General features: G+C 41.5%; 1 protein-coding gene and 2 long non-coding RNA genes across 5 annotated transcripts; 1 reads left to right on the top strand and 2 right to left on the bottom strand.

Moving 5' to 3' along the window:
• Positions 1–1,009: 1,009 nt before the first annotated feature.
• Positions 1,010–17,869, bottom strand: LOC130520660 (zinc-alpha-2-glycoprotein-like). Of its 3 annotated transcripts, none has more exons than XM_057024382.1 (6): positions 17,600–17,869; positions 3,182–3,418; positions 2,838–3,098; positions 2,472–2,732; positions 1,613–1,741; positions 1,010–1,488 (listed from the first exon to the last, which is right to left on the bottom strand). In XM_057024382.1, the coding sequence occupies exons 1-6, from the start codon at positions 17,649–17,651 to the stop codon at positions 1,367–1,369; spliced, it is 1,062 nt and encodes a 353-aa protein (XP_056880362.1). In that variant the 5' UTR covers positions 17,652–17,869; the 3' UTR covers positions 1,010–1,366. The 3 variants fall into 3 exon arrangements, with proteins under 3 accessions (XP_056880362.1, XP_056880363.1, XP_056880361.1); XM_057024383.1 differs by lacking the exon at positions 17,600–17,869 and adding an exon at positions 16,424–16,538; XM_057024381.1 differs by lacking the exon at positions 17,600–17,869 and adding an exon at positions 5,205–5,450.
• Positions 5,580–7,661, top strand: LOC130520667 (uncharacterized). Its single transcript, XR_008948989.1, has 3 exons — positions 5,580–5,716; positions 5,802–7,244; positions 7,331–7,661. It is a non-coding gene; the product is annotated as an uncharacterized LOC130520667 (long non-coding RNA).
• LOC130520665 (uncharacterized) lies at positions 8,642–12,010 on the bottom strand. The gene is made up of 2 exons (XR_008948987.1): positions 11,180–12,010; positions 8,642–11,026 (listed from the first exon to the last, which is right to left on the bottom strand). It is a non-coding gene; the product is annotated as an uncharacterized LOC130520665 (long non-coding RNA).
• Positions 17,870–17,909: the final 40 nt, after the last annotated feature.

The following is a 17,909-nucleotide window of genomic DNA, read 5'->3' as shown; positions in this document are numbered from 1 at the left end:
GAGTGGTGGTGTAGCAGCGCTTGAGGGGAGGGAAGTGAGAGGAGAAGTGGTGTTTCAGTCTTCAGGGAGGCAATCACCACGTTGATGGGGGCATGAACACGCTGTGACTGGAAGCAATATTATCAATCCCACTATAGCAATGCTAAAATGCACATCCACAGTGTATCCAACGTGCACACACAGTTCTCTGCTGTACAACACAGTAAAACTGGTGTTTTGAAATGGGGACCTGATTTTGTTTTGAAGTCAACAGACACACAGGCATCATAGGAACAAAAACACACACTTGGAAGGTCTAAAGCACATGATGGGGACTTCAGGGAGACAATTTGAACAATTTGGTTTTCATATAGTGGCTCAGGCTAATTGCCAGCATATTAGTACACTGTGCAAAGCTCACAGGTTAAGTCACTCAAACACACCATCAGACAAACCCCAGTGTCTTGGTAGATGTTCTGACTTATCAACATGGAAACAGGTTGAACTACTGAGCAGGAGGATTTTGAGTCCCAAGTCTTTCTGCCAACAGTCGTTAATGAAGGAGGGTCAAACAATGGCTCCGTATGAGTGAATGACACTGGTGTGGGATTATTTTAATTTATTGGATCAGAACCTGAGATTATAACCTGCCGAATGTCCACTATAAGAAATTAAATGAGTTTTTCTCGCTGTGGAATGATTGCCCTCTTAATTCACATGTTAGAAGTTATTTTATTTATCTTACACAAGATTTTCTAACAGATTCATACTTGTAAAATGGATGATTACACAGTTGTCACATTTATTGATCTAACATCATAGCACTGGCATTTTTTTATATTCAGATAGGCAAAAATCACAGATATACTTTGATTTTTATTGTCCCACTGTCTCCATCTTCTGGTGTTAAATTGTGGTTTTCAAAAGTTTATTTCAATGAAAACATTTACAATTGTCAAGAGAGCTGCCCTTTCGAAAGTTTCTTCTTTTCCTTTTGTCAACGGGACAACCCCAGTGCCCCCTCCTGGACACTGGGGGTCTTACAGGTCCCCAGTGGAGTGACGGGCTGTGCCTGGGTGCTGCCTATTAAATGGCACAGTCCCCGTCTCTCTGTCTCTCTCAGCGGGACGTCCCGGCTGCTGGCTGTGCTGACAGTCTCCGCTTCTATTCTGTTATTTCCCTGGACATTCCTCCAAGCCATCGTTTGTAGATTGCTGTTTGCTAGTGATTTTGTTAGCACTGAAGCCTCATCTGTTTCACTTTCAACAGTCAGTGAAGGTTAGAGCAGCGTCCAAAATCTGCAGAGGTGCACCTTCAATATGGGGGGTAAAATATTCCGTCTGACAGATGTTATTTCTGTTTGAATCTCTGGTGGATAAAATCCTCTTCAATTAATCTTTTGGTCTTGTAATGGTTTCATTACAAGGGACATTCTTAGGTTTTCTTTCTCAGTTTCTGTCATGCTTCCTGGAATTGTCTTTTTCATTCTTCTTTTGATCTTCTCATTGTCTGTGGTGAAAGGAAATGGAAGCACAATTAATAGATGCTGTCAGGTGTAAGCCTTCAGAAACTTGTTGATCTGTTCATAACAATAGACTGACATAAATGTTTCAACAAAAGTAGTGAAACGTACGTTTGAGCACCACTGCTGTTGTGCAGATTAGAAGAAAAACACATGAAAATGTAACAATGGTCAAAATTTTCCAAAATGGCCAATCAACAGTTGCGTAAAGAATTTCTCTTCCATCAAGTGTGTTTCCATCTGAAATGAAAGGGAAAATCCATCATTATTAATTAAAACACAGTAATAATAATTATGACTGTAAACTAATAATGTTGATGCTGACAAATGTAGCTGACACAATTTACACTATTGTTACACTACAGTTACATTTGTTATTTTCACACAGCTCAAGTCCAGTATTTCTCAAATCAGATGTTTCAAAACACCTCAATCATTTGAAAATTGAACACAAAGTTAAATTTCTAGCCTGTATTGTTTGACTCAATAACCACTAATAATAATAATAATAATAATAATAATAATAATAATAATAATAATAATAATAATAATAATAAGAGAATTCTGTGCCAAAACCATAGAAAGGTGAGCGCTGAGTTGCTGCAGCGCCCCCTGTTGGCAGAGGGTGATTCTGTACATTCCACTGCCTGCACCAAATTATAACTCTGTAGTAGCTCGTTTCTTTCTGGAAACATGTGAAGCACGTTAAATGTTGTTAATTAAATGGGAGAAAAAAAAAACTGTGTTGAGACCGAAAAATCTCTAAAATAAGTTTCAACAGCATCGAAACAGCCAGAAAAGACCAGAGAATCACCAGGAACGTTTCAGAGCTTCTTCATGAGGGACTTTTACCAGAGTACCCAACACACCAGAACCCCCCCAGCAACAATAAGATCCCACTGGCCTGTGTGCAGCCTGGATCACGACTCAATAACAATCATGCAGCAGTATGTAAATGTAAAGTTCTCACCCCACATGACAGTGATGGTTCTGTCTTCTGTTTGGACAACACAGCCATAGATGTTGGTGTGGATCAGGGGGACCTCAGCTGTCAGGATGAGGATCACTGATCCATCCCCAGAAGGCAACGGGCCAGTTACAGTGATCCAGTTTGCCTTGGGGGCCCCGTCTTCAGTCAGAGACACTGAACGCACTGATTTGTCAGTACTGGTGACGTGGCACTTCAGCAATGCCTTGGTTAAATCAACAGGGTTGGCAAACACACGGAGATCTGCAGGAGGATAGAAAAGGTGATGATCAGGGTTGTCTGTTGTCACTCTTTGAACAGTGAACCACGTGTGTGTGTGTGTGTGTGTGTGTGTATGTGTAAATTCACCTGTTCTTTTCTCAACTTCTCTTAATTTGATCTGATGGATCATTTTTGGACATTCTTCATTGATGAAGTGTCCAAACAAATGGTTCTGGGCGTCATAGCCGTTCCACAATTCTTTAATCATTTCTGCAGAAGGAGACAGGGCTTTCCATTTCTGAGCTCCAGCATCAAACTGAATGAAACCCTCTCCATTCACTGCCCAGTTGTCAAAAGCAGATTCAAGCCTCTCGTCTGACATGATGCAGCCACGCCGCCGCTGAACATCTACAAGGATTGTTTTATGTAAAATGTTCAGTTCATTTTCACCGCAATAAACACGTTATAAAGCAAATGTGCCGCAAACTTACTCCGTGTGTGATGGATGAATTGAGAAATCTCTTTGAGAGCATCAAAAACATCATAACATGCTGGTCTGCAGGTCCCAGGTAAGTTGTGGGATTCCAGGACGGGTTTGAAGTGTTCTTGTTGTGTCCCACTGTCACAGTGAGAGATCACAACTCCATCAAACTCTGTAACTTGTTCAAAATGGAGCCCAGATCCAGGCTGAACACGTCCTGTAGACAAGAACTCAAGAGAATGGGAACCTGAAACACACAAACAAATGGAGTCAAAACTCTGGACCCTCACAGTGGGATCAGCGGTTCTGATTTTTTTAAAAGAGATGAATCAACATTCAAAAACATTTAGAAACTAATAAACTTTCTAATTTCACATGATTGATCACTTCAGATTAATCTGTTTATTCTTTACAGGATCGTCAGTGCACAAATGTACAGAAAAGGCAGATTTGAACAGCAAAGAACTTAGAAATATGAGTAAAAACATTCAAAAATAAATTTCCTCTCCTTTATTAAAGCTTCCACAGGACTAAGGACATTCACTCATGAAGATGTTGCTCATGCAAACACATCTTCAGCCAATAGTAAATAGATCAAATGAACTTCACATCAACAATTTTAGTTAATTAAAATAATTCCTTAATACCTTAATGGATTACTATGACCTGGCTGAATGAAAACCTACATGGAGATAAACATTAACATTTCAATTTACGTTCAGATTTGGGTTAATCTTTGGCATTTAGGCTCATAATATTTTTTAATTAATTAATTGTGATGGTAAGCGTTGAACACAGAGCTGCCATTTCCAGAGGAGTCCCTCTGAGCTCTAAATGGCAAAATGCTGAGTGGAGTGGCCTTAATGCAATTCTTTAGGTCTGCTCCAACAGCCATGTCCTCTGAGAGGTCCAGATGTGGAGAGCAGGGTAGGAATGCTTCCAGAAAAATCCACCTGAACAAGTGCATTTTCCACACATTTCAATTCTGCACAAAGGCTACAAGAGACGTCCAGTGAGTTAAAGTAACTTGGAATCAAGCGTTAGACTGAAATAGATCATATAGACAGAGATCCACAAAGACTTTCATTTCACTTTTTAATTTCCCTTTCATTACATTCGGGAGTTTAAACCAATGTGTCATAAAAGACCCAAATTCAGTCTCTCCCTTGTCTTTACAGATACTGCATCTCTCACCAATGAAGAAAGACAGCAGAAAGTGACTTTACTAAAGATATCCAAAAAAATAAGAGACGAAATGCAGCAGGTACAGAAGATTAAAATAGTTACAACCAATAAATAAGGTTATGGCTACTAAGTACTCCCTAAGAATGGGGAAATTTGTTCTTGTGTAACATCTGCTTCAGTGCACTGTGTTGTGCTTCAAGAATGAACCTTTTCATGTGTTTTTCTTTTTCATGTGTTTTTCTTTTTGCATGTTTGTTTTTAATTGTGTTTTTCTTCTTGTTTGCACTTGTGTGATTTTTATTCAATTACATACACTTCTTTGGTCAATGACATATGGATACAGTTGGTTAAAGTTTGTCTGTTAAAAGTATTGATTGGGGAATGTTTGTTATCTTTTAAAAATGTGGCGAGAGCAGTTCAAGTTAACGCCTGAATGGTGGCCAGCCCAACAGTACTCATGCTTTAATTCTTTACTTACCATCAAACAGCAAAACTAATTTTGTATTATCACATAAAACAGCATTCAGTTTCACCTTTTTGCAGTTAGGTTGTTGTCTGATTGTACCTCTGCTAAGGGGTTGTATATCACACTAATCATATTCTTTATCATTATTTATTGCTATGCGCACGTTCTTCAAAATAATCAAATAAAAAAAAGTCAGCCTGTTCATAAAATAATAAGTGGTTCTAGTGTGCTTTCTCTTTCGGTTCTATCCCATTCGCTTGATATAGCCTTCTCTTTCACCTTTGTGCCTCGGAGAAAAACCTTTGAGCTGTGATAAGTTTGAGGTTGAGCTGTTCGAACTTAGTTTAAGTCTATTTCATTACTTTGAGAAAATATTACGTACCACATTTGGCTGCTGACAGGTAGATCCACAGAACCAAAAGACACTGGTTCTTCACCTTCCTGTGGCTCATACTCCCCGAGAATGGAGGCATTTGTTATTTCTCAATAGCCGCAAAAAGATTTGTCACGGAACTTCTCAGCATGTTCTTATCAGATCAGTGTTGCAGAAATGGTGGTGTCCAGACAAGACGACCACAGAGTAGCTGGACTTAGAACCACGCCCCAAAACTCGATCGAGCATTTTTCTGGAGCACTCCTCCGCGTTCGCTTCAAATCACGTGACTGATGACGTTTGAACCTCTTCACTGCTTCATTCTGACTGAATCAGCTGACTGGTTCGGTTCAGTGGGCGGGGCTTTCAGCGCAATACGTTGTGTCTGGTCAATACCTTTTTGGATTGATTTGATTAGCGTTCGTATTGCTTTCGGTTTGCTTTCTTATTGCTTTGCAATGGAACCAACCAGGAAGAGATCTCAAGTCTGGGACCACTTTGAAATGGTGCCGCCGAACAAGGTAAGTGTTACAAACGTATTATTCAACTCTTATTCACACAGTAACAAATAATAAACCACACACACATCTCATTTTTAATTTGCAGGTGAAGTGTTTGCTTTGTTCCCGACATATAATAATAACACGTCATCAATGATGAGGCATTACCGAGCCAAACATGAGAATGAAGCTGGTGCTGCTGTGATGACGTTTCCACCAGGTGAGTGGGTGCTGTTCCAGGCAATATTAAGAGTAACTTTTAAACTTTACTGCGTAGGTTTGGGTGTATAAAATTAGTTAATTAACTAAATTAATCTTGTTCTGCTAACTTCCATATTTTATGTAGCAGGAAGCAGGAGCTTGATGAAGCTCTAGTGGATTTCATAGTGAAAGATTCCCAGCCTTTCACTGTGGTGTCTGATCCTGGCTTCCGTGCTCTGGTGGCTAAACTGGATCCCACATGCACCCTTCCATCAAGGCAGACAGTTAAAGCCATGGTGGAGAGGAGGGATGTGGAAGAAAAGGAGAAGGCCAAGGCAGCCCTGCAGAATGTTGACAGTGTCAGCTTGACTGCAGATATGTGGACTTCCATCAACATGGATGCGTATCTCGCTGTCACCTGTCACGCTATTCATGCAGGTGAACTCTCCACCACCCTGGTGGGAGTTCGGCCTTTTCCTATCAGTCACACAGCAGAGAACGTCGCTGGAACTGCTCGAGAGCTTTTAAGGGAATGGGCTCTTGAAGAGAAGGTGAAGTGCTTGGTGACTGATGCAGCAGCAAATATTCTGCGGGTGCAGCAAATATTCTGCGGGTGCAGCACGCCGTCTGCCTGGCTCACGCACTAAACTTGATTGTCAAAAAGGCCATGGATGCTACTCCTGGGCTAGATAATATAAGATCAAAAACGAGGCGGATGATCACCTATTTTAAATCCAGCACCACCGCTAAAGAGAAGCTGCAGCAGATCCAGGTGCAAATGGGCCGTCCTGTCACAAAACTAATAATTGAAGTAGACACAAGATGGAATAGCACCTATGAGATGCTGCAGCGTTTTTATGAGCAGAGGGATGCAGCTGCCGCTGCTCTGACCACTCTGCCCACAGATTTGGACCTATTGACTGCAGATGACTTTGAGTGTGCATCTGAGTGTAGGAAGATACTGTCACCTTTTCATGCTGCCACCGTAGAGCTCTCACATGAAAAGAGGTGTCGGGATCAAAAATAACACCCCTGATAAAAATGCTGAAGCATGCTTTGAGTGAGCTGATGGCACAGAACTCAAACAAAACGGCAAAAGACCTTGGCATAAACCTCAATAGAATTATGAATGATAAACTCAGTGGGATAGAAACCACAAGCATCTTCTCTTTATCATCATTACTTGACCCAAGATTTAAAACACTCGGATTCCAAAGCCCTTCAAATGCCGAGTCAGCTGTGCACCGGTTAAAATCGGAGTGTGCGGCATTGTTGCAGAATGCACCCACCCAAGAGGACCCGCCATCCACTTCAACAGCACAGCCAGAACCAGCTGCTTCTTCCCAAGGTACAAAAATGATAGAATTTGGATCAATAGATTTATTTGCATTGATTCATGTACAGACTAAACTTTATGTAATGTTTTATTTTGAGTCATTGATCCGTGGAAGCTGTTGGACAGGGATGCTGAAGAAGCAAGAGCGTCCAGGAATGCCACCGCTGATGCCATAGTGGAGGTGCAGCGTTATCTGTCAGCCCCTCCACTTGAACGATCACAGGACCCTCTGGTGTACTGGACGACAAACAAAGCCCGATACCCAAACCTGTACCACCTGGCAAACCAGTACCTCGCAACACCAGCATCCTCTGTGCCCTGCGAGAGGGTGTTTTCTAAAGCCGGGGAAATGGTTTCAAAAAAGAGAAACCGCCTCAAACCCTCGACTGTGGAGAAACTGTTGTTTTTAAATAAAAATGCATAAGCACACCAGTTCACCCAAGCACCTTAGGCCCATAACCCCCATCTGTTCCTAAAATATATAGAAAAATAATATAATAATAATACAACATCAAAAGTGCACAAACAGCAAAACTCAAAGTGCACGCTTGCTGGGTCGTCAACCTTTTGCATGGCTGCAGTACCACCAATGCGCCAGCAGATGACGCCCGCGTTCGAAATGATTAAAGCTTCGAGTAATGAACCAATTTTCAACAGAATGGTCCAAAAGGGTTCAAAGCCTCATGAAGCCTCATTTGGACATCACTAGTTGTGGTGCTTTGTGGAGTGTTGCCCGAGTGTTGCGTTGTTGGCCTGTCTTCCCTGCACATTTAAGGTCTTCACGCCGCCTGCTGGACCTGAGAAGTGCAGAACCGGTCTCCTGAGGTCTCTGCAGTCCAGGGGGACTGCTTCTGTTTGAGGTAGTGGTGGGCAAGTGAAGCCTCATGAAGCACTGAGGCTTTCCTACTAACAATTGTGTCGAGAAACATTCAAAGCTTCGAGACTTCAGTGATGGTGACATCTAGTGGCCAACTGAAGCCATAGCAGCCTCCATAGAGCACGACTGAAGCAACTGGCACTGTTTCAATCCCATGACGCCAATAAAAGTTCATCGTGTGGTCATCCAGGTGTTTTGTTCATTCATACCAAATGATTATAGTCATTACAATAAGATAGGCAGATGCTCTCCTCCTTACTCTAATACACATTCAAGATTAATCCAAAGAATAAATGCAAATTAAGGGTTCAGTGTTACGGATTTATTGAACACTTTGAGATTTATTTAAAAACTATACTCAAAGTCCCTAACAGGATGAGAGATCCTTCCTACTTTGCAAATGATCATGGTGTTGGAATTCAGAAACGTTTTTGTGTGTGTGAAGTGTTTTTAAGGAAAACCTTTAAAGATAGTTTGTCATTTGGGGACTTGTATGTTTGATTTGGAATAATTATTGACAGAAGCAGATAAGTTATTCCCTCTTCACAGGTTTTTATTGAGAAATATCATTTTTCCTGCTGTTGCAGGCTTCAGTCTGCTCCTCTTCTGGCTGACCAGCTCCCCAGCTTTGGAAAATATCCTTTCACAGGGAACAGATGATGCTGGGATGCACAGATACTTGCATGCAAGTTTCCACAGCGTAGGATATAAAGGCTTTCGTGCCACCCAGTACTTCAAGGGATCTTGTCAGAATTTGTTCTTTCAAATATTTATGACACAGACAGTAAGACAATGAATGACTGAATAAAAAAACTGATGTTTCAACAGTAATCAACATGCATACCTCTGGATCTCCACTGCAGCGCTGGCAGATGTGCTAATGAGACTCTACATACAGTGGGACCTCTACTTACAAATTTAATTCGTTCCAGAAGTTGCTTTGTAACCTGAAAATTACGTAAGTAGTGACGCGTTTTCCATGTAAATGCCCTAATCCGTTCCAAGCCCCCAAAAATTCGGACATAATTTTTTTTATAAATCAGAAAAATGCATCAAAACATGTAACAAATACATGTTACAATTAGATCACCGCATAATAAATGTAGGAATTCAGTGCAAGGCTTCTCCAGGAACAAAATGAACTTTATTACAGGCTAATCTTACATTAGCTGTCATTACTAGCAACGAACGTCAACACATGTGGTAACACCGCCATCTAATGGACAAACATACGAACACCCACAATAAATCCCGAAGACGACGAAGGCGATGCTGGGATACACACAAACTGGTACAGATTGACGTCCCTCCTGGCCAATGGGATGACAGGAAGATGCTAGGCGATAGCCAATGGCAGAGCAGCTACAAGCAGTTTGTGCTCGCTAAACTCCGCGGTAGCGTATTTCTGACCTTTGTATCCTGAAATTTCCTTCATAAACAGAGGAAATATTTTCCCGTTGAGACGCTTCATAACCTGAAAAATTCACATGCAGAGACGTTCGTAAGTAGAGATCCCACTGTAGTTGTCCATTAAAGCCCACAAGTTGTAATTTTGTTCACTAGCACTGGCAGATGTTGTTGCAGTCTCCAGTGGCACATCTTCTGCCGGCCCACCAATAAGACTGGCACACTCTCGTGTCAGCCTTTCTACAGCAGCCTGAGCATTGCTTTGATTAGTAAAGCCAGCCTCTTTAAATCGTGGATCCAAGATGGTTGCCACAGACAGGGAGTTCACCTTTTCCAAGCCACTGAATTTTTCATTCAAATTATTTCTCAAATGGTTGGCAAGCGTGGCACCAATACAAGGAGCCATTTGGGCACTCAGCAGAAATGGCATGTCTCAGCATTTTGGCTAAAGGAATTGCCTTTGACCCTGACACTCTCCTTTCCTCAGAACTTGCCACATATTGTGAGCCCCATCAGTAACCATCCCACAGCCCTTTTTAGTGATTCCCCACTGTCATCAAATTTGCAAATGCATGTGAAATATTAGCTGCTGTGTGGGCCAATACTGCACACCTAAAAGCACAGTAGCCAGATCTAGACTGACACATAATGGCAAGTGACACCAAGGTACGCATCCATGTTGACTGATGTCCACATGTCAGCACTCAAACTAACAGCTGAAGTCTGCTTAATTTCTGCCAAGGCCTTCTCTTTGGCTACAGTGTACCTTGCTTCCACCATTGCCTTTACAGTTTTGCGGCCTGGAATGGAGAATGATGGGTCCAGGATTTTAATGAATTTTTGGAACCCTTCATCCTCAACGATAGAAAAAGGCTGACCATCTTTAACTATCATGTCCACCAAGGCCTCATCCAGCTTCTGTTTTCTGGACACTGTGGGAGAATGGTTGCTATATGAATACGATACACAACATCTACAATGAATAGACACACACATACATATATACAGTATATACACATATATATTTAGCTTCCTGTCAGGATTTCCAGTGTTGACAGGGTCATGATTGTCATCAGTGACATAAAGTGACAGCATTACGAGGTGTTTAAAGGCAGTTTTGAAAGATGAGTTAAGCTCTGATTTAAGAAGTTCAAGATCATTAATACTGAATTTAGGGTCAAAGTGCTAAAGCTTTCCATAGTTTGGCTTCTTGGCTTCTTAAAAAAGATGACAGTCAGTGAAGGTTAGACCCGTGTCAGCAGCATAAGTCCCAAAGCTCTGCTACTGGATGACAACACAGTCCAAATATTACAGCACATGTGACTTTGGATCCTCTGTTCAGGTCTACACGTTTCTATAGACGTGCACTTTCAGCATGAAGAGTAAAACATCCTGGATCATTGATGTCGTCTCTGCTCAAGTCCTCCGTGGATAAAATCCATCTTCCCCCAGTTATTCTTCAATGGACTCATGAGAAAAGTTTTCTTTGCCACTTTTTCCTCTCTTGTGACTATGAAGAAATAAAATGAAGGAACAATTAATAGATGCTGAGAGGTGTATTTCACAAGAAACATCATTAACATTCTATTAATGCAGGGCCACAATAGTAAAATATCAGCTCACAGACTGACTTGAAAGTTACAATCAAAGAAGTGAGACTTACACCAAAGAGTCATTATGGAGATTAAACAACAAACTGTAAAGATGATGCCGATAATTCTCCAAAACGTCATCTGGATGTAAAGGATGTGTCGTCCATCAAGTGTGTTTCCATCTGCTCATAAAAGAGTATAAACAACAAAAACATGATTATTGTAATCACCAAACTGGCCATACTTTACTCTATGCAGCATGTCGTCATATGTGTTATTGTAATAAACTTATTTTTAATATTTTGAAAGCTGTGCTCCGAATAACAGAAAGTGTAACTGACTCTATTTAGAGTATTTCAACTGTTACATTTATTAACTGTCTGGACCAACGTGACATGCCGACAGTTGTCTGAGGCCTGGACACAGACTGAAGCTCAACGTTGCGCACTGATAATTCTGTGCCAAGACGATAGAAAGGTGGGTGCTGAGCTGCTGCAGCGCCCCTGCTGGCAGGGGGTGATTCTGTGCATTCCACTGCCTGTACCAAATTGTAACTCTGTAGTAGCTCGTTCTTTCTGGATGTTCTGTTAATTAATGGGCCAAAAAAAAACCTTGTGGAGAGACAAAAAAATAAGTCTCAAATAAGTTTCAACAGCATCGAAACAGCCGTTTCTGACAGAGTTAATGACCAACACTGCTGTAATCTCAGCCAGAAAAGATCCAAAGGTCTGCTTTCAGACGGAGGAAGACCAGAGAATCACCAGGAACGTTTCAGAGCTTCTTCATGAGGGACTTTACCAGAGTACCCAACACACCAGAACCCCCCCAGCAACAATAAGATCCCACTGGCCTGTGTGCAGCCTGGATCACGACTCAATAACAATCATGCAGCAGTATGTAAATGTAAAGTTCTCACCCCACATGACAGTGATGGTTCTGTCTTCTGTTTGGACAACACAGCCATAGATGTTGGTGTGGATCAGGGGGACCTCAGCTGTCAGGATGAGGATCACGGATCCATCCCCAGAAGGCAACGGGCCAGTTACAGTGATCCAGTTTGCCTTGGGGGCCCCGTCTTCAGTCAGAGACACTGAACGCACTGATTTGTCAGTACTGGTGACGTGGCACTTCAGCAATGCCCTGGTTCTGTCAACAGGGTTGGCAAACACACGGAGATCTGCAGGAGGATAGAAAAGGTGATGATCAGGGTGGGACCAGCCAGGGGAAGAAAAGATACTTTTGTATGTGTTCAGGTTAATTCCTGAATTATGTCCAATTAATGAAGTGATTCAAAGCTGTGATTATTATATTTTGCGTTATATTTTTTTGGACCAGAGAGTGTGTTCACCTGTTCTTTTTTCCGCTTCTCTTAATTTGATCTGATGGGTCCAGGATTTTAATGAATTTTTGGAACCCTTCATCCTCAACGATAGAAAAGGCTGACCATCTTTAACTATCATGTCCACCAAGGCCCATCCAGCTTCTGTTTTCTCTGGACACTGTGGGAGAATGGTTACTATATGAATACGATACACAACATCTACAATGAAATAGACACACATACATATATACAGTATGTACACATATATATTTAGCTTACTGTCAGGATTTCCTTGTTGACAGGGTCATGATTGTCCATCAGTGACATAAAGTGACAGCATTACTACGAGTGTTTAAAGGCAGTTTTGAAAGATGAGTTAAGCCTCTGATTTAAGAAGTTCAAGATCATTAATACTGAATTTAGGGTCAAAGTGCTAAGCTTTCCATAGTTGGCTTCTTGGCTTCTTAAAAAGATGACAGTCAGTGAAGGTTAGACCCGTGTCAGCAGCATAAGTCCCAAAGCTCTGCTACTGGATGACAACACAGTCCAAATATTACAGCACATGTGACTTTGGATCCTCTGTTCAGGTCTACACGTTTCTATAGACGTGCACTTTCAGCATGAAGAGTAAAACATCCTGGATCATTGATGTCGTCTCTGCTCAAGTCCTCCGTGGATAAAATCCATCTTCCCCTTCCCCAGTTATTCTTCAATGGACTCATGAGAAGTTTTCTTTGCCACTTTTTCCTCTCTTGTGACTATGAGAAATAAAATGAAGGAACAATTATAGATGCTGAGAGGTGTATTTCACAAGAAACATCATTAACATTCTATTAATGCAGGGCCACAATAGTAAAATATCAGCTCACAGACTGACTTGAAAGTTACAATCAAGAAGTGAGACTTACACCCAAGAGTCATTACGAAGATTAAACAACAAACTGTAAAGATGATGCCGATAATTCTCCAAAACGTCATCTGGATGTAAAGGATGTGTCGTCCATCAAGTGTGTTTCCATCTGCTCATAAAAGAGTATAAACAACAAAACATGATTATTGTAATCACCAAACTGGCCATACTTTACTCTATGCAGCATTCGTCATATGTGTTATTGTAATAAACTTATTTTAATATTTTGAAAGCTGTGCTCCGAATAACGAAAGTGTAACTGACTCTATTTAGAGTATTTCAACTGTTCATTTATTAACTGTCTGGACCAACGTGACATGCCGACAGTTGTCTGAGGCCTGGACACAGACTGAAGCTCAACTTGCGCACTGATATTCTGTGCCAAGACGACAGAAAGGTGGTGCTGAGCTGCTGCAGCGCCCCTGCTGGCAGGGGGTGATTCTTGCATTCCACTGCCTGTACCAAATTGTAACTCTGTAGTAGCTCGTTTCTTTCTGGATGTTCTGTTAATTAAATGGGCCAAAAAAAACCTTGTGGAGAGACAAAAAAATAAGTCTCAAATAAGTTTCAACAGCATCGAAACAGCCGTTTCTGACAGAGTTAATGACCAACACTGCTGTAATCTCAGCCAGAAAAGATCCAAAGGTCTGCTTTCAGACGGAGGAAGACCAGAGAATCACCAGGAACGTTTCAGAGCTTCTTCATGAGGGACTTTTACCAAGTAACCCAACACACCAGAACCCCCCCAGCAACAATAAGATCCACTGGCCTGTGTGCAGCCTGGATCACGACTCAATAACAATCATGCAGCAGTATGTAAATGTAAAGTTCTCACCCCACATGACAGTGATGGTTCTGTCTTCTGTTTGGACAACACAGCCATAGATGTTGGTGTGGATCAGGGGGACCTCAGCTGTCAGGATGAGGATCACGGATCCATCCCCAGAAGGCAACGGGCCAGTTACAGTGATCCAGTTTGCCTTGGTGGCCCCGTCTTCAGTCAGAGACACTGAACGCACTGATTTGTCAGTACTGGTGACGTGGCACTTCAGCAATGCCCTGGTTCTGTCAACAGGGTTGGCAGCACACGGAGATCTGCAGGAGGATAGAAAAGGTGATGATCAGGGTGGGACCAGCCAGGGAAGAAAAGATACTTTTTTGTATGTGTTCAGGTTGATTCCTGATTATGTCCCATTTAATGAAGTGATTCAAAGCTGTGATTTTTATTTATTTTGCGTTATATTATTTTAAACCTTAAGCTGTGAGTCGTATCTGCTCAAATTGGTGGACGGTATCAAAAAAGCAAAAATATCTCTTTGATCATCATCATTGATCCTCTTTGAGCCAGACCACCACATGTCAGGATAAAAACCCACATCTCATCTCTTCTCATCCTGATCACCAGAACTCCTCAGGGCTGCTTCCTCGTTCCCCTACTATAATCCCTCTTCACAAACACTCAACTGGACAAAACAACAAACAAACAAACAACCAGAATGAAAAACAGCCTCTTTCCACAAGCTGTGAAGGAAACATGGAGCAGCAGGATGAGAAACAGGTCAAAAGACCCAACAATAACCCAAAATATCATAATAGATTCCTCATAAACTGAATATAAACAAGGTTTACTACAGCACCTGAACAGGCACCAATAAGAAAAGAGCTTTAATCTCCACTCTCTTCGTACTCTGTGTGCAGGCATCAAAATCAAAGCAAATCCTCAGATAGTCAACAACTAAAAAATACATCTGTGTTTGGACAGTTACCTGGGAGATCATTCTTGGTAGTTTGAGACAGTTTGAGACCAACAACCACATGAGGACAACAAAATGAGCTGACTAACACCCAAAAATATTGCAAGAATTAAAGGATTCCTGACTAAACAATATCTTGACAAGCTTGTTCATGCATCATTTTTGAATGTAAATTTTCATGTTGAATTACTGTATTTCTTGACAAATAAATGTTGATAAAGACAACAATTTCAGTGAAATGGTGGAAATAGGTTTAAATCAGTGTTTAGACAGATGCCGTATCAACAAGTGACAACTATTTCATGCATAAGCCTGTGATATTAAAATTATTAAATAAGTATTAAATATTAAAACACACACACACACACACACACACACACACACACACACACACACACACACACACACACACAACACACAGGGCAGAGGTACTTTAGCAAAGGTTTTATCAACCGGAAGTCTCAGTGTGCGGTACTGCTGCGCCTTCTGTATGAGTCACTGCTCAGTCGGAACGACATGCGCAATCAGCAGACAACTCACAAAAGTCATTGAGCCAATTTCGGTTCGGTTGACCATGTTGACGTTTAGAATAGTGTCACTGCCCAAATATCTTCAAGTATTTCACCAGCTTCCTGGTGCATTATTCGCTATTGATGTTTTTATTGCAGAGCTAAACAAAAACAAAGGGAGTTTTTGAATGTTCTTGAAAAGTCGATGGCAGTATCACCGACCAGTTCAGGTGTTCAATCAATCACGTCATTTTGAATATTTTTATTCATGCAAGAGTTTGGGGAGAGTTGTTTTAATCAGAATCATTGTGTGTTCTTTGATTAGCATGTTGGTGAGGCACTGACTCCTCAAGAGTCAGATTTACGATTGTAAGACCTAAAAAAAAGCATCTTATTTCACCCTTTTTCTAACAGCACACAACTACTGATAATGCTTCATATCCCATCAGCATTCCTCTTTCAGTTACACTCACAAACCAACACAAACATATACACAGGAGCATATTTGTCCTGTAAAGAACTTTCTTATATAGCTATGGATAGAGCACCCATCTTGTCTTTAAAGTGCAGAGATGTGTGCAGCACAAATTTAATTTTGACCAACAGTAACTCAAATTCGGCAATTTTCACTCAATGAAATGGCAGAAGAAATGTGTAGTCATACTCCAAATGCATTTTTAACACATATACGTAGAAAATATTAATATTTATTGATTTAAACTTTATTTTTTTCGCCTCACCTGCCTCCCCTGACCGCACGTCACTGCCCGCCCGGCGACTCTCTTCAGAACATGTGTGTAAAGAAAGTTTCCTCAACTTACCGCATTCTGCCGCTGGGAGCAGGATCCAAAACAGAAGACAAATGTTCATCTTCCTAAATGAAGGTCGCTAAACACTTGTGCGGGTCCAAACCGCGACAAGCACAATTCAGTGTACGGTACACCGGGGGTGGGGGGGGGGGGGGGGGGGGGGGGGGGGGGGGCATTTGGAGTATCACGCTCCAGTCGCGGTCCAATAAGAGAGAAAGATACCGCCTGTGGGCGGAGCCTTTGTTCAGTACCGGGAAAGTCCCGAGTTTCTTCGAGCATTTTAAAAGAGCGCATTAGACTAAACGAGTGTTGCGGGCCGCCGAGTATTATTGGGCTCTGACGTTGCTCCGATGTAGTGTTTTATTGATGTGAACAAGTGCGATGGTGCTAACTCCATGTTGTCTTCTCTGTAGTTTGGGCTGGATCAGCAAATAGCGGCACATGTTAATTTTGCTGTTTTATTTTGACCAGATTAAACGGAGGGTGCCTCCAAAAGTTCAACTGTGTCCCGTGGCTACTCTACGCACCACAACCACAAAAATAACACAACGCAGACATACACCGGTCACACATAAACGAAAAAGTGAATGAAAATGTGCAAATTTGCACACATAGAAACAGATCATAGAGAAATAGATCCACAAAGTCTTTATTTTCGCTTCATAACCTCCCTTTTCATTTACTTCCAGGAGTTTATTACAGCATGTTCTTTGCTATTAAAGACTTGCCAACACATTGCAGCCACAGGTGTTTATCAGGGCGGCTGTTTTACAGCCAGCATAGAGCAGGTTCAGTAATGGGGGGAGAGAACGGTTAAAAAGGCTCATACAGAGAGAATAAGTTTGGATACACACAGAGCAGAACGATACCCAGATCTAAAGGGTTATGGTTAGGGTTGATTCCTTCCCTTTTAGCTGATCGAGGTTGGACCCAGTTTTCTTGGCTCGTCTTTAAAATAGTTTGCGTGCCTGTAAAGTAACTGTGGGAATATAATTACCTTTATTTAACACACTTCTGTTGTCTCTCCTATGGTTTTTCCCCTATTCCATATTTAGATTTATTTGTCAGTTTTTGACCTGTGAAACAACTTTGTATCTTTTTAAATGATCCGTATAAATAAGATTGAGGTTGAGCTCTTTAAGCGTACAAGGTCCAGCCTATTCCATTACCTTAAAATATATTACTCACCACATTCTGCTGCTAGCAGGTAGATCCACAAAACCAAAAGACCTCTCTTCATGTTCCTGTGGCTGATAATCTCCCAAGTATATAGACCTTAGCTAATTCTCCAGGACGGCAAGAATATTTGTCATCGAAGTTCTTGGCTTGTTCTCAACAGGTCAGTGTCGTATCCACAGCGGTGGGGAAGTGAAGGGTGTGTCAAAAAGAACATGCACTTTGCCAGCAGATGTTAGTGTTCAACCAAGTCTCAAAGTTTAGAATATAAACTTTAAGTGGAAGGCAGAGGAAACAAAAGGGAGGACCTAAAATCTGAGAA

This window comes from Takifugu flavidus, unplaced genomic scaffold (assembly GCF_003711565.1).
Source record: "Takifugu flavidus isolate HTHZ2018 unplaced genomic scaffold, ASM371156v2 ctg470, whole genome shotgun sequence".
In the NCBI taxonomy this organism is placed as follows: domain Eukaryota; kingdom Metazoa; phylum Chordata; class Actinopteri; order Tetraodontiformes; family Tetraodontidae; genus Takifugu; species Takifugu flavidus.
Note: the sequence above shows the minus strand (reverse complement) of the source record. Positions and strands in the feature narration are given on the sequence as shown.

Bases quoted from the DNA above. Each gene is read 5' to 3' on its own strand.
- LOC130520660 (XM_057024381.1), bottom strand. From the start codon at position 5,295: ATGCCTCCATTCTCGGGGAGTATGAGCCACAGGAAGGTGAAGAACCAG. The intron at 3,419-5,204 runs GTACGTAATATT...TGTGTGTTTCAG, and splicing joins CCTGTCAGCAGCCAAATGTG to GTTCCCATTCTCTTGAGTTC. The intron at 1,489-1,612 runs GTACGTTTCACT...CTTTCACCACAG, and splicing joins AACAGCAGTGGTGCTCAAAC to ACAATGAGAAGATCAAAAGA.